The sequence below is a fragment of the Aptenodytes patagonicus genome, chromosome 4 (assembly GCF_965638725.1).
Source record: "Aptenodytes patagonicus chromosome 4, bAptPat1.pri.cur, whole genome shotgun sequence".
Lineage (NCBI taxonomy): Eukaryota > Metazoa > Chordata > Aves > Sphenisciformes > Spheniscidae > Aptenodytes > Aptenodytes patagonicus.
The window spans coordinates 23,218,272-23,234,175 of record NC_134952.1 but is presented as its reverse complement, the minus strand read 5'-3'; the positions used below and the strand labels follow the sequence as shown (position 1 = coordinate 23,234,175).

The window sequence follows — 15,904 nt, the reverse complement described above, 5'->3', positions numbered from 1 at the left end:
GGTACATCCCAAAAATTGATATCCTCTGACAATGAGTTGAGCAGTTTGATGCACTGTGAGAAAATGCACCGTCTTCTGTATATCTTGAACCTATTGCTTGATAATTTCATGATGCTTCATAGCCCATTTATTAAGGGAAACTGATAGTTTTCCCCACTTCTCTTCATGCCATTCATGACTTTATATGGACCACTGTCAAAACTCTCAGTTCTTTTCTTTAGGCTGAAGAGTCCTATCTTATGTATTCTATAACTTTGATCATCCTACTCAACATCTCTTCTAGTATTTATATCCTTTTTAATATAGAGGGGTGGAGATCAGAACTGTACAAAATATTCATGATGCACCTGCATCTTGATTTAAGCAGCAAAATCTATTCTGTTTGATAATCCTTCCTTAATTCTAAGCCTTCATTCTGTTTTTTTTTTTTTTTTCAGAGTGTCACTGAACAGTAAACTTCTGGAAGCTTCAGATCCCATCACTGTGTAAGGAAAGACAAGATGTATTATTTCTGAATGTTGCTAAATTTATTTCATCTGCAGTCAGTACAGAAGAATTATTCTGTAACTCTTAGACATGACCTTCTCAGTCCATGACTAACCAAACTCTCACCTTTCTTTACATTCTTTCTGAATGCTTATTTTGACTAGCTGAGTTTTCTTTTTAACTGAAGAGTGGTATTTAACTTTTATGTTAATATGTAATAATGTATCTAGCTGATACATTATAGCACCTTATGGGAGTTATAGTTTGAATGCCTTGTTCTCCAGGCGGTACTTTTACATCATTTTCCTTGATCAATTCTATGCCCTCCTAAATGAGCACGTCACGCTAGCTGTATCATTAATTAGCTGTTATCATTGTACTGATGACACATAAACACAATCAAATTATTCAACAGGGGCATCCAAACTGATTGGAAACAAGCTTAACTTACCAGGGCTGGGCAAAAGATGATTCCTTCTTTCTTGTGTATATGAAACACTGTTAACTGTACTTCAGAGGGACCTGGGGCATTTGTACATTTTCCTTTCATCTCTACATAAGGCACAGATTAGAGCAAGAAGAAATGCACTGCTTGTTATTATAGGGTTGTACCCAGCATGTTGTTTTTTCTTTATCACACACAGCAGCTTTTCAATCCTCTCTGGAATTTAGGAATTTTTTATTTATTTATTTATTTTTTATCAGCATAGCACCAGATTATTCTAAATTGAAGGCATACTTCTTGTTCTACCACCTATAAGGACCCTTTTAATATTCAAACTCATATTTAGAGTTATGTGTGAGGGAGTCTGTCATGATTTCATGCTCCTAAAGATAAGGGTGGCAACATGATGCCTACCAGATGCTCAGAGGTCAGACTGGAAAACAACATGAAATCACCTATTGTTCCGGGGCTCTCTTCTGGTTCAGAACAAGGTGGGCAAAAGCTAAGTAGGTGCCAAGCTGATTCCAGGAACTGTCAGCAAAAGGATACAACCTAAGATTAAAAAAAAAAAAACCCGCTCTGACTTTTGTTCTAGCAACTTAGGTGAGATAGGAGGCTAGAGAGAAACTGAAGCAAGTTTGGTAGTTATCCTGTTTTCTAACTCTGTGATCACCATACCCTATCACATTAAGTGACAGCCACTAATTTATATATTTTGTTCTGTCTTACTAAACCTTACAATAGATATAGGACCTCATGCTGAAGGTCCCTGTTGTCCAGTATTCTGTCTCTCTGGCATTGGCTGATGACAGAAGTAGATAATTTTCTGGAATCTTGAAGAGTATCTTAAAATCTGCTTCAAAAGCCAGAGGTGAGAGGGGGGTGGGTGTGTGTATATACACATACATACACACACACACTTAACTGGTATTAGGTCTCCATCTGTAATTGTTTTTTTGTTGTGTTTTTTTTTTAATCCTCCTTCTCTTTTTTGCTTATGAAATTTTCAGCCTCTTCTGGTTTGATCAGACCTAAATAATAAATCATTACAGTGTGTGCAGCAGTTTGTGGATCTTTTCAGACCAACAGGAACCCTTTCATCTTATTCTGATTTCTTCACTTCTATTTGTCTTATCAAATATATATTCAACTAACTTAGAGCAGACTGCTATCACCATAATCTTGCCTCAGAATCAGCTTCATTTTCTGGAATCATGTAATACAGTTATTATGTAAGAAAAAAAAGCATCAAGAAGATGGTTTATCCCAACTAGACTTAGTACAAGTTATAAAACCTGCAAGTTCTTTTGGAAGAAGTGGAGGTGTACACTTGTGTGGGGAAAAGATAGACTCCAGTGTTAGAGATTCCATTCATGGGATTTTCTGTAGGTGCTGGAAAACCACGAGAGGTAGGTAATAAAATGAGACAGCAATTTTTTCCTCTTGCTCTAGTCTTTCCTTCCTTCTCTGATTTTCCACAGGATTGGGAAAAACTTAGTGATTCATTCTTATTTAAGTTGCTTTCTCCCTGATACTGATTTTGCTGAGTGTAAAATGTATCAAAGGAGGAGTAAACATGGTATATTAAACCTGCTTTTATGCTACTTTGTTCCCTCTGCAATATTCTGGAAAGCAGTGATGATAGTTGAAAGGTTTAGATCTGATTTTTTTTTTTTTTTTTTTTTTTATTCGTGATTACAGTGTAAACATGAAAAAGTTGGTTGCATTGCTGAAAATAGAATAGAAATATGAAAACTATATCTTGGCTGTCTTGGTCTTTCCAAACTTGCCTTCTCCTACAGTGAATGCTGTAGAAGCCTACTGAAATTCGCTTTAGTAAGCTTACAAATAAGGAATGCTAAGATATAAATATTTTTAACCATTAATTAAATCTTTAAAAACAGTACCTTAAATAGAATCACATGCCTTATAATTAGCAAGAATCCTTTCTTAGAAATTTCAGTACCGTACTGTAGATAGCTACAAATTATGCATTAATATCTCCCTATTTTAGGTTCCTTAAATAATTTTGAAAGTCCTAAAGGGATTTATTTCTAACACTTCTGTACCAATTACATTACTTATTTGCTGTTCTTTGTTCCCTCTTCTCCCAGAGGCTATTCCATATCACTACAGAATAGGTATTTTGCATTTTTTTTTTTTTTTTCCTGGTTTCTTGGTAAGTATATCTACGTCTTTAAACCAGTCATACTTGCTTTAGAAGAAATAGCTGTATGGACTGACTGACTGGAAGCATATCATTTCGCTAAGCAATATACTAAATATTCTTGTCTAACTGGTGTTGCTTTCTTCTTTTGCATAGGCTAGATGATTTGCACATTTATGAACTATTAAGCATCTTCTATACACTCCCCTCAGGAGGCTCAATAAAGACATGAAATTATTACTGCCTAGGTCACATTTATTAATTTCAGTCTCTGCATAAGATTTACATTTTACTGCAGCATAGGAGGAAGAAATGAAGCCAGGGTTAAAAGGGAGCATAAATTGTTAACTTTCACCAATTTATATTATCCTCTCTTACCACTCTCTGTGGTTTAGGAAATTTATTTTATCTTCCTGTAATCACCTTCCTGGATGCAGTTGGTAAACAAGAAGAATGCAGATAAAAGACAAAATAAACAAACATAAGGTCATGCCTTGCATACTACATCTAGTATAAAATAAACATGAAAGCTTGATTGAAGTTACCCATTAAAATACTGCTACTGCTGAAAGGTTGAGGGGTAGCTCATTCGAGTGTGATGTGGGAGATCTGGGGTCAGTTGGTAGATTGAATTCTCTCCGTAGGCATGCAGATTCAGACCTCTGCTTATGGAAGGAATAATCTTCCTTGACATGTTCATTAGAGAAGACCAGGCAATGTTAACTGAAAGCACAGTCAGAGAAAGAAATTTGCAATGTAAAGTTTATTTTTAAAAAAAAAAAAAGTTCCGGCCAGCCTGTATTCACAAAAATCAAAACCTAGTCTGTAACTAAGGCAAAAAGATAGAAACAGCACTTTCTGTGGTGTTCAGTGGGAAATTGTACACAATGATTTGCAAGGTCTCTATAGTAATACTGTATTTTGTAGAAAACAACAGGGAGGAGGGTGAGTTTTAACATTCGATCCCTCTTCCCACAAACATATTTTTCACATATTACAACTGATGCAAATCCCAACTTAATGGCTGTTTTAGAACCTGTTCTTTTAAAACAAACAAACAAAAAAAGCAGTGTCTGATCCAGACAGCTAAGGAATAAACTCTTTCTGCTTCTTAGATTTTCTTCTTGATCTGTAGTTATGCTGAGATGGATAATTTGATTCACAGCTAGAAAGAACTGGAGATTTTTATTTCACGTTCTGCTCTGAAATGCTGCATTAATTGTGTTGTTCTTTTCAGCATAAATGCTTCACTGACACTTTAGGATTTGTTACTATTTCTAAACTTCTTGGAAAAAATAACAACCTTGCTGATAATTAGAAAATTGCCATTCCATAATGGCAATACCTGAGCTTTTACTAAAGACTTATTATTCCCCTTAATATGAAGGTTTTAAACACACCTTAATAAGGAGCCCTTTTGAACAGTAATTGGAAACAACTGCTATCATTACAGGTACTTTATTTCTACTGTGAAAATAGCTGTATGCTGTCCTGAGTGACAATAACCTCTACTGAATTTCACTCTGTAGACAGGTAAAACCTCAGCTACATCAGCAGCTGAAGATGTGGCCAGTTACAAAGGCAGTTTCATCTTTGCCATGCAAAATACAGGTTAAATATGCAAACTAGCATGTGATTTAATCCAGTAAAGTTGAATAGCCTATCAGAGAAAGTACACTGGCAAATGGGCAACCGTTTGAACATGTTATATTTTAATTTGCAGAGACAAAAATGACAAGCAATTTATTTACATAAAACTGTACAAAAGCAAATTAAATTATGTAAATATTTCATAAATAGAGGTGGACTAGCGTTTAATACATTTTGCCATGTTTAGCATAGTTGCGTGCATAGTGACTCATAATAAACAATGATAAATTGTTCTCTGCTTCACTATCAACATCCAAGTTGCAGAACAATAGTCAATGATTAATATTACAAACAGATCGTACCACACTGAATGCAAGTGCTTTTAAAATTTAGGAAAAAGTTGTCTGAAAGCATACCCCAGGTAGCTGGTGAATGTTGTCTTCTTCCTTGTTTATGCTCGTCAGTCAGTAATACAACTTAACTGATGGACTTTCATTTCTATTGCTATTTCATCTGCTTCATTCCTTAAGGAAACATTGTATATTTATCACCAATGAAACAAAAGGAAAAATATTTCATTGTTCAAGTTCCTTACAAGTGTTTGGTGATGGATGGATTTATGGCAAGGTCTTTATCCGTATTCTTTGTTTTCCTGCTTAACAACTTCCTAGGGTAGCCTTACAGCCAATCATTTCAATCCCATTTAAGTTCTTCCCCACATAAAAATAATGTTTAACTTTTTTCCTGAAACTCAGGCAGCAGGCCAGTCAGAAACCATATTGAATAAACATAGTGGATCTGAGATCCAGAATGAGCATTAGATTTTAGACCAAAGCTATTGAATTTTCTAATACATATAAAGTTATATATTAATGCATCAATCTATAAAGGTGCCTTAATGTAAAATACATGCAAAGCTCATTTGAGTTTCCCATTGAAGGAAATAAAAGGATGATTTCTATACTGTACAACTGAAATGTGATGATGGCTAAAAGCAGTTAAAAAAAAAAAAAAGTCAATTTTCCTGGCAACATGAACTGGTGACACCTTGCTAAATAACTGTAATATAGACTGATCATAGTTTTCCAGGCAGCAGAATTAAAACAAATGAAAACAATCCCAAATCCCACACAAATAGTAATTAAAAAAATCCTCAAGACCTACTTAAACCACAGCCTTGTGTTAATAATGCTTAAGACTGGTCCATTAACTGAGTTTGGCAAAAGGCTTGTTTTTAAATATATTATCTATAATTTCTCAGAAAATAAACACAGGTAAATATACAGGTTCAAAAAAGTTGGGAATAGCCCCTTATCCCTCAGTGTCCAAACCCAACTACCACTTTACCATAATAATAGGTATAAAAGGCACAGTTGCATATTTCGCATTCATCCTAATTATTTTTTATAGTTTTATTTGTTTATTTTTATACAAAAGCACTCTATTTATGGAGTGGCACTAGATTTAACCTATTTCAAATAAAGAGGAAAAATACAAACACAAAATATATTTGTGTGTCATGCCAGGTCAGAAGAGTAATCAGGATATTAATAGTGGCTAGTTCCACTAGAATTACAGTGAATACTTACAGTAGATAGAATTTTTTTTTTTTTCTCCACACCCATTTTAGATCTAAGGAGATGCACACAAGTAAAGTATTTAATGACTGTCTTATGTGGTGCAAAAATTGCTGAGTGACTGCTGATCCATTTAATCTGAAGGTCTTCTATGACCTATATTATTAGCTTTGTAGAAAAAGGGTCTAAGAATATGTGGAACCAAGCTACCTAATTTATTTTTTTGTGTGTAATATTAAATAAAATCTTACTAAAGGAAATTCTGTTGAACGTTTGTGTTATGCAATTGTGTATTCTGTTGAAACGTGCAAGAAAAATGTGTATACATTACATAAGCATTTTTAAAAGCATTTTTAAACAGGTACTTACAGATTATACAAAGCAGTAACTGCTGTATGCAGTCTCATAACAAAGTACTAGTTTGCATCTCTCCATATTACTTAAATAATTAAACATAAAAATGTTCAATCATTATTAATCTTTGATTTTAATATTTTCTTTCTAAAATGTGCCCATTCATCATAACTGCTATACACAAACTAATGTTATTTGAAGAAAGTAAACTTGAGAGAGGAGAACGAAATGGCCAATAATGGCACATCCCACTATATGGAGAAGTGAATTCAAAAGATAAATGTGATGAGTTGTATTGATTTACCAACCTCTACTTTAGGCTGTTTAAGGTTATTTCTATGCAATTCTTCAAAGCAAGAAACTACCCAAAGCTACATTGTGACTACAGTATACTAGAGAGCCATCTAGCCATGCCTTAACACCAGGTTAAATAGCTAGGGATTTGAATGCTTTCCCCCCCCTCGAGCTGTCCTTGCTGTGTTGTTCGATTGTCACTTTTGTCTGAACGTCTGAGCTCAGTCTGTCATTATTACTACAGCATTAGCTACAAAGCAACTGGTTGAAGTTCTGTACGTTTTGTTGCTTTTATTGCACAAAAACCTGTTTCATTTCCTCTTCCTTTCAAGAAGCGCTCACCATGAGAATCGTTACAGCCCAGAGCTCTTGCATATCACGGTAGCTTGGACTCCTTTTGACTCATCTTGACCTGCTAGGTGAGTATCATACCACTGTTTATCAGACCATTTTCTACCTAGCATAAATGTTCTGAGTCTTGACATCATTTAGTATTGCACTTCTCTTGATTTTAATGCACTTGTGTTTCAAGAAAACCTTCATTCTATCTTTGACATAATTGAAGCAATTGGTAATCTGCAACACTGATGGCAAAAGACTTAGCAATCATTCCTTGCACTCTGAAAAGAAGGTTTTGTATTTGACTTGTAATATTCTCTTGTCACTGCATCATCCCATTGTCCACCCTTTCCATTCCACCAAGCATTCTCATTAACACAGCCTTCTATTACTACTATTAGTTTTTAATTTTGATCTTTAAAATTCCCTGGAACTGGCATATGCAGCATATCATATGCAGCATCTGCTGCAACATAGCATGTCATTACAAAAAAACCCACATCATTTCCTTTGGGCATTCAACTGAACCGCACTGGAAAAAAAAATTATGTCATCTGGGCTTGTGAATTGTGCTGCTGTGCAAAATGTAACTGAAGGTGTGTTATGAGTACATGTGTGTATTTGTGAATATATTAGTTTTCTAAGCCAAGCCCCAATACTTAGCAGTTCCCCTGATCCATTGTGTGATCTTTGGCCTTTTTGTTATTACGATCTTCCTAGCTAGATGTTAGTCTTGCCCAAAATAATGATTTCAACAGTTTATCGTTACTATCCTACAGTATATGTGTTACTAATTGTGTTTACGTTGAAGTAATCATTACAGAGAAGGAGAGAGGAGAGAAAGAGACACAGCAAGAACACGTTTGTTCTATGGATAAAACATAACCAGAGTTCATGAATCATAGGAAATATGCCATGTTTTTCACTGCAGTCTCAGGCTGAACATATTTCTGTTGCTTCCAGCCTCAGATGAGAGGTGAGAATATTAAAGCTGTGGTCTTCACAAAGTGCCTATTAATGATTATTCCTTTATATTTATCTCTATATCTGTATGGTTTCTGAAGGATTGTCCCTGGTGGGGATCAGCAATATTCAGATGATATGTTTTGAATACATTTTCCCTGACTTGTTATCCTCAACAAGCCAGATGATAATCAAACAAAATGAGTGGTTTAACTCATGCTTCTGCAGAGGGGAAACAACAGTGTGTGGTGTTCTTTTTAATCAAGCTCGTTACTATGGGAGGAATTTTCAACCATAGATTTAGGAAAATAAAAATCAGTGAGGGGGAATTAGACATGCAAGTAACAGCAATGTTTTCTACATTGTACAGTATAGTCAGGCAGACTGTATAATTAAATGCCTGCTATGGAGGCAGAAGTGGCAGGCAGATCTTTTGTCTCTTTGGTGGCCCCCTCTTTTTTGTTTCTTATTTTTTGTTAAAATTGTTTCGATTTTAAGAATTTTGCCTCTTTTCTTTGTTATAATATGAAAGAGCTTTCTTGCTGCTTTTTAGCCTACAGGTAAACTTCTCTTCTAGTTAGAGTATTGACAGGAGATGGCTTGTATTCCCCTGTCTGTGTAAGGGGGATATCCTCTGGATTGCCTTCTTCATTTTTGCTGAAACTAGCTGCGCTGAAGGTCTCATAGGATGAGGTCAACTTTTTGTTAAGGAGGTTTCTGTTGCGATCACCCATGAGGGAGGCTTCTCCATTGGCCAGCTTTTCCTGACTGCCCCGTTCATCGACAGGCATGAAAGTGGAGAGTTTTGGCTGGCTCTTCTGCTTCCTTTCAGGAGAAGTGCGAACTGGCATCCAGCAGGAGTCCGAGTGGCCATATTCATCACACTCTCGGGTACACTTCCCTGTCAGGGCTACATCTGGTAGAGGCCTTGAATCTGAAAGTAAAATAGAGTTATCTTTACAAATGAATACTATTGTAATGACTACCAGTGAAACTGAGAATCTCTGAAAATTCACAAAAGGTATTTTTAAAGGTCTTGGTAAGAATGTTGCAATAAGTTCCTCAGTAATAGTTTTTTTTACATTGCATATGCCCATAGGTAACAAGCATGTTTGTACAGTTATCCTCAACCTCAAGAATCGAAAAACAAGACATTAAGCCACTTCCTGTGCTTGTAAATTAATCTCAAAAGCATTTGGCATTAGGTATTGAATGATTTTTGATGTCTAAAAGAGTCAACCAAGCACTTAATTCCATACTGCCAATTTTCTTGAAATTATTAAAAATACCTTTCTTTGAATTTTTTGTAAAGAATGTTTTGAATTTATGTGAAAAGAACCTGAGGCCCTCCACCTTGCAAATACTTATGAACATGCTTAACACCCTGCAGGTGAGCAGCTCTGTTATTGACAATGGGACTCAATTTGCATATAATGTAAACCTCTGCTTGTATTTCTGAGGATTCATTGTTAGTACACAATATGTTACATGAGTCGTGCAATCAATGATTATTAGTAGGAGCATACAAAAACCCTGTTATTGGTTATAAACTTAATCTAACATGTATGGATAAAGCTGTTCTGTGTGTTCTGTGTGCATGTGGAGGGACAGGGAGACTCTGGGTGCTGCCTGAATAGATGCACTAACGTTTTATATGTGACTTGTTGTGTTAGAAGGTGTCCTGTCCCAGAACACTGTGTCTAATCTTTCTAGCTACTGTACTTGTAAGAACTCTCACTGAAAACTAGCAAAGTTCAGGGGACTGCAGGATTGACTCCTACCTGATAAAAACACAGGTAGTTTTTAATATTTGTATTTTGATATTTGCATTACAATTGAATTAAAAAGCTACCTCAACTGTTTTAAGCACTGGGTAAGATTCTGAAAGCTTGCTTTTATGCAGTTATACTGTACTTTATGGTCTACAAGAAATAACTGCAGCTGCCTACAAAGTAACAACATGATATTCAAACAATTAAAATTGATAAAGAACAAAAATCAACAAGTAAAATAATTTTTCCAGTTTATTTCATATGACTTTCATATGACATGACTTATTTGATGAAACTTTTAGGTTTCTTTTATAAAAAATCGATTATCTTAAAAAGGAGCAAGGAGCTTCAGCATGGAAACACAATCAGGGACTTCATATGGGCTGTGGCAGCTTTCTACCTTCTCACTACAACACCCAAATTCATGTGAGTAGTAATTTTACCAGTAATAAACTATGCCTTATAAAATATCTTTCAAAGGCCTATTCAGCCTTCATTTTGTTACGTCTATTTTGCCTATTTTTTCTTTGATTTTGGCTGCCAGATGACCTTCTTAAACAGTAACAATTCCAACTGTGAAATTTTTATAAATTCATAAAAATGACCACTCCTGAGGTTAAAAAAATAAAAGGCAACCAAAAATCCTTTGTCTCTTCCAGAGTAAACTGTTTTAATTTAAAATCTTTACAACAGGTGCTTGCAGAGCAAACATATTTCATTTTAGCATCTGTGGATTTAATCCTGATAGAATTGCAAAAGCTCTTGAAAGTCAGATTTATGTTCATTCTGTCCTGATTTTTTCATGCATTTAAACATTCATTTAATTAGTAATTCGTTGCAGTATTGTAAATAATATGTATATTATTTATTATTAACTGTTGTCAACATTTTTATAGAATCTACTGTATGTATTCTGAATACTGTATAAAATTTTATATTTCAATATGCCACTGATTTTAATGAGGAAAACAGCACAGATGTTTAGATAACTGAGTAACTCTGAGGCTGAGATGTGTAAGGCTGGGAGGAGTGAACTCCGGTTGTACTTTTTAAAGCTTCTGCACTTAGTCTCAGGCATGATTCCCACATTTTTTCAGTGAAGAATGCAAAGACTATGGACAGTTATCAGCCTATCAGTTTTCAGATGACTGTGTTCTGGAGATGTAGACAGAAGATGGGGACTGTAACAGGAAAATTCTCTATTTGTCAGTTAAATCTACTATTATTGTGGCACTCCCTAAAGGTAAGAAGCGTAATTAACTGCTGAGCTGTACCTGATGTGCTTTGATTTTTAAACAGAAAAACCCTCTTCATATTTTTACAACAGGGTAAATCTCCTTCCCATCTAAATATCAATAAACTCTTCAAAATGCACTTTACTTCCAAAGACCATTAAACATTATGCTTGCTACTAGTATTTCAGTTATTACTCTGGCAAAATATTAGCAAATGCTTATCAAGTCAATATATCTGACCTTTATTTAAAACATAAGAGTATGTGTTTATTGAAAAGGGGTATTGTTGCTGCTGTTTGGTTGTGGTTTTTTTCCATATTGAAACAGGTAATGTCTCATTATATCTGATGGTTTCTTTTTAGTGCAAACAAATCTTGAGCCAGTATTATTTGGGTTGATAAAAATCCTTCCCTCACTGGTGGTCCTTGAATCACGCACTTGAAAAGTTGCCATTTTGCATTGTAGTGCATCCCCTATTAACTTCTGGTCAAATATTAGAATTCCTTATTGTAAAGCATGAGGACTTGCTATACAATTCAGCCTTATAGTGATGTTTCATGAAGCAACAACCTCTAAGTCAGCATGTGGCTGACTCGCCCTGTTGGGTTATGTGATAAACTTCATCTTGGCACCCACAAAAGAGCTCAGAGAGACACTGGCAGGATAATATGAGCCCAAATAATACTCTGATGGGCTACTCCCAGGCCCACCACAGAGGCTGTCAGCCCATCAAAGGTCCATCTGCTCAGGCCCAGAGGAGCACAGGGGTGTATAGTGGCAGATAAGAACCCAAGTAAGGACTCAGGAGGAACAACCACCTTGCCCGGGTCCCTCTCAGGGCTATCCTAGCAAAGCCATTGGCCCCATTGTCCAGGCGTGAAACCCATCACCATGAGTTATTGGCAGCTGCTCTCCAGATCACCTTTCTGTCTAACAGGGGGATTGCTGCCTAGGTATGTAGGACACATTATGGGATATGGGGGAAATGCAGTTTGGGATAGCACAGGACTTATGAGATGTTTAGAGGAGGAACCAAAGAGAGGACAAGAGAGGGTTTTAGGTGATTTGGGGAGGAACAAGAGTGGGGAAAATAGAGAGATAAGGGGGAAAAAAGGGCCAGTCACATGTAAATAGTTTGCTGGCTAATAAGTTTGTCTCGTTGTGCTCTGTGCCTGATCAGCGCCCTCTGTCCTATCTTATTAAATTCCTTTCTAACACTTTTCTGGGTATGGGCTTTCTATTATGTGTGCATATGCATGTATACATATGTACGTGTCCACTCTCACTAGTGGATTTCCAGCCTGTCCAATCAGAGAGGGGAGCAGAATGAGGCCACTGGTGCTGTCTGTGTTTGTGTGAGTGCTCTTGAGCGTTTGTGATCTGTGTATATATTTGGTGTATGTGGGTTCTCTGTGTGCATACCTACTGGGAATACATCTTCATTTTTGCTACTGGTTGGACCTGGGGACATGGAGCAGCAGCAGCCTCACCCCCCTCAGGCTGTCAGATCTGGTGTGATATATTTTAATCTAAAGCACCCTTCAATTAGTATTTGGCACGGACAGTTAATGTAGCCTTCTATTCCATTGCTTCTTTGCATCTGTTCTAAGAGCTTGAATCAGTAGAGCATTTAAGCACACATTTAATCTAACATGTTTTGAAATCTGTTGCATTTTAACTGCTTTTCTGTTTAAAAGATGGACATAACTTCAGCATTGGGGGTGGGGGGGTGGGGAAGTGGTGCAGGAAAGGAGGGAACGTTTTGTGTGTGTGTGTGTTATATCAGAAGATGGGTAAAACATCCAGTGCTGTTAGGTCTAAACTATTACCAGTACCTAAACTAGTCAGTTAAGGAAAACTTGGGTACTTTCTATACACTGCAGTAGACAACAGAGATTTAACTTTCATTTTGAATAAACTGCCACATCACTTTAGCTACAAAGTAATTAACTGTATTTTTGCTAATTCCCTGAACAGATTGACCCTCTTTTGCAGAGTAGTAACTTTACGCTCCTCTTTTTACATTATCTAGCTCATGGAGTTGTGAACAATCTCTGAATTTGGGGAGGAAAAAAAAAGGTATTCTTGTACTCTAGCATAATTTACATCCAAACATAGCCATCTCTAAGTGACATGCTTTTTTAAGTACTTCTCAGTTTAAAAGTAAAACACTTCAGTAGCGACCACACTGTTAGCTGACAAGCCTAATGGAATATGACACAGCAAAGAATTTGTCAGCACAATTGGCAAATCATCAAGGAAGAGTACAACAGATTTCTGCCACAGTTACATATCTGGAAACTGACCCAAATAAGTGTTTAAAATGCCAGTTATTAACAAACAAACTTTATCACAATGCTAATTAGTGAGAAAGTAAACCTGGAGGGCTGATATTTCTTGTCATACAGAAATTTGTAGGTTTGGGGTTAGGTTTTAATTGTTTATGCATAAACTACTCAAATTTAAGCTTTTAATTGCATAAAATTATCTTCAGAGTTACAATGGAAGATATCATCTAAGTTATTTTCAAACATATCTTCTTATGGTGTTTCTACATCAGAACTAGGTATTGCTTGACTATTTACAAAGCCATTGTAAACCCACTCCCCAAAAGACAGATATTTAGACAAGTTTTTAGGTATATGTGTAAATGGAGACTTCAAAAGTGAATATTTAAAAAGTAGATTTCATTTGCTACTGTTCAGACTTCAGCTTAAAAAAAATTGCAGGACAGTAATTTACAGGGTCTCACAATCTACTTTCTCATTGCTTCTGATACAAGCTTCCACCACCAATTTCCAAAGTTAGCTGATAACTATAATTTCAAAAAAAAAACCCAACCTTTTATCATTAATCCAACAAGTCTTTAAAAATTTATGGCTAATTTCTGAGACAGTGATAGCTTATGTTTTCCATAAAACTTTGTATAAAAACATGCAAATGAATGGAGTTATTTATATGTATGCTCATGTTTCTGTTGATTGTAGCTGACTCTTGCTTTAGGGCTAGAAGGATTGCTTGTTATCAAAAAAAGGAAGGCACCTACCACGGCAGTGTGGAGAGGGGAAATATGATGTTTTCTATTCAGTTTAAAGACAAAAAAATTAACAACCAAAATATTCCACCCAAGCAATTTTCCATTATTTTCTCTCCTCACATTCCTTACCAAAGAAGGTCAATATATTTCATCAAGTACAGAGATATTATGAATACAGTAGTCAACAAGTACATTTTACAAGTTATGTGCTTTTTTGTACACATACATTGCTGAAAAATATAATCAAGGATGCACACTCACTCTGGCTCTGTTCTGCACATTTTTTAACAATGATTCTTGTACAATATATTTTATACAAACCCAGCATTATCCATTAGTCATGACATGGTCCTAGCACATATAGTCTTTTGGAGAAAGATGCAAGGAGCTTTTCATTTTCTCATCTTTTGTAAACCACACACAAAGCCTATGGTAACAACAGACTTTAGATGTACTTAAGTAGTCAAAAGCTCTGTTCCACTTGTCCCTGGAGATGGAAAACCCTCCAAAGCAATACTGACACCCTATCTAGATACAATAACGTGAATATTCCTAGAAAGAACTCTGTGCCCAGAAAGAACTCCTAGCTGTAGACCTTTTCTTGGAGGAGTACATGACCACAGTAGCCATACAGTACTACAGCAGTGCAACAGTACTTCTGTAAACTGCGCAGCTTGGTCCACAGGATCTGAGGAGTCATTGACAGATGAGTTCTAAATAGTATGTATGACAAATCAAAGACTACATGCAGATTTTGCTGCCTTTCCCCATTGATGGGCCCATAACATCCCTGCATGGTTCCAGTTATTGATGACCTGTAAAGAAAGCCTGTGCGGTAGTTCCAGACTACTGTGAGAAAAGAAAAAGGAATAGGAACCGTCATACAGTAATGATAGAGACTGTGGTTTGGATGAGCCACTTTTCATCCCACCTTTTCCTGCACTCTGTACACAAATATACTATATTCAGAGGACCATCCAAAATTCAAGTGAAACACCAGTAAGACTATGTAATTAAACAGGAGTCCATTTACATAGGTTTAATATTAAATGGTTGTCTGTTTTATGAGCTGTGTGATTGGAGGCACAATAGAGCTCTTAAAGCATAACAAGTATTGACTACATGATCAGAGAACAATAATGCAGAAAACAACTGAGAGAGTACATATTGTAGAAAATTACTGTTTAAGGAGGGGGAAAAAAAGCTAAGCTATGGTGATACACAGCTGCAGCAGTACTGCCTTTGAAATTCCTGCCTCCTAATTGCAGTGATTCAGGAACTGCACCCCAGTTAGTGCTGTGGCATATTCTGACATGCCGAGACACTATTAAAATACTTAAACATGTTTGAAGGTATCAGCAACTTCTTTCTTGGCACCTTAGGCTAAATACAGTTAAACAGCAATTGAACATATCTCAAGAAGCATTTAGCGCCCCAAGGCTTGGACTGCTGTCATTCTGAATGCAGCATTATCGTGTACTGCAGAGATAGTGCATGCCATCTCTAAAACAGTCCTACTGAATAAAGTTAAACACAAATCCACTGTTTGAGATAGGCCAACTGCACTGAAGTAATGAATATATTAATTGCTTTTGGACTAGAATAATTCCATGTATAACATGCCCAATTCTGAAATTCTTTTCAG

The 15,904-nt window shown here is 36.1% G+C and overlaps 1 protein-coding gene across 1 annotated transcript in view; it reads right to left on the bottom strand.

The window, feature by feature from the left end:
• Positions 1-4,788: 4,788 nt before the first annotated feature.
• The window catches only part of PCDH7 (protocadherin 7), a 293,816-nt gene continuing 282,700 nt past the window's right edge, over positions 4,789-15,904 (bottom strand). The window contains exon 3 of the mRNA XM_076336070.1: positions 4,789-9,149. Coding sequence (XP_076192185.1) covers positions 8,770-9,149 — 380 coding nt within the window. The 3' untranslated portion in view covers positions 4,789-8,769. The remainder of the gene's footprint in view (positions 9,150-15,904) is intronic.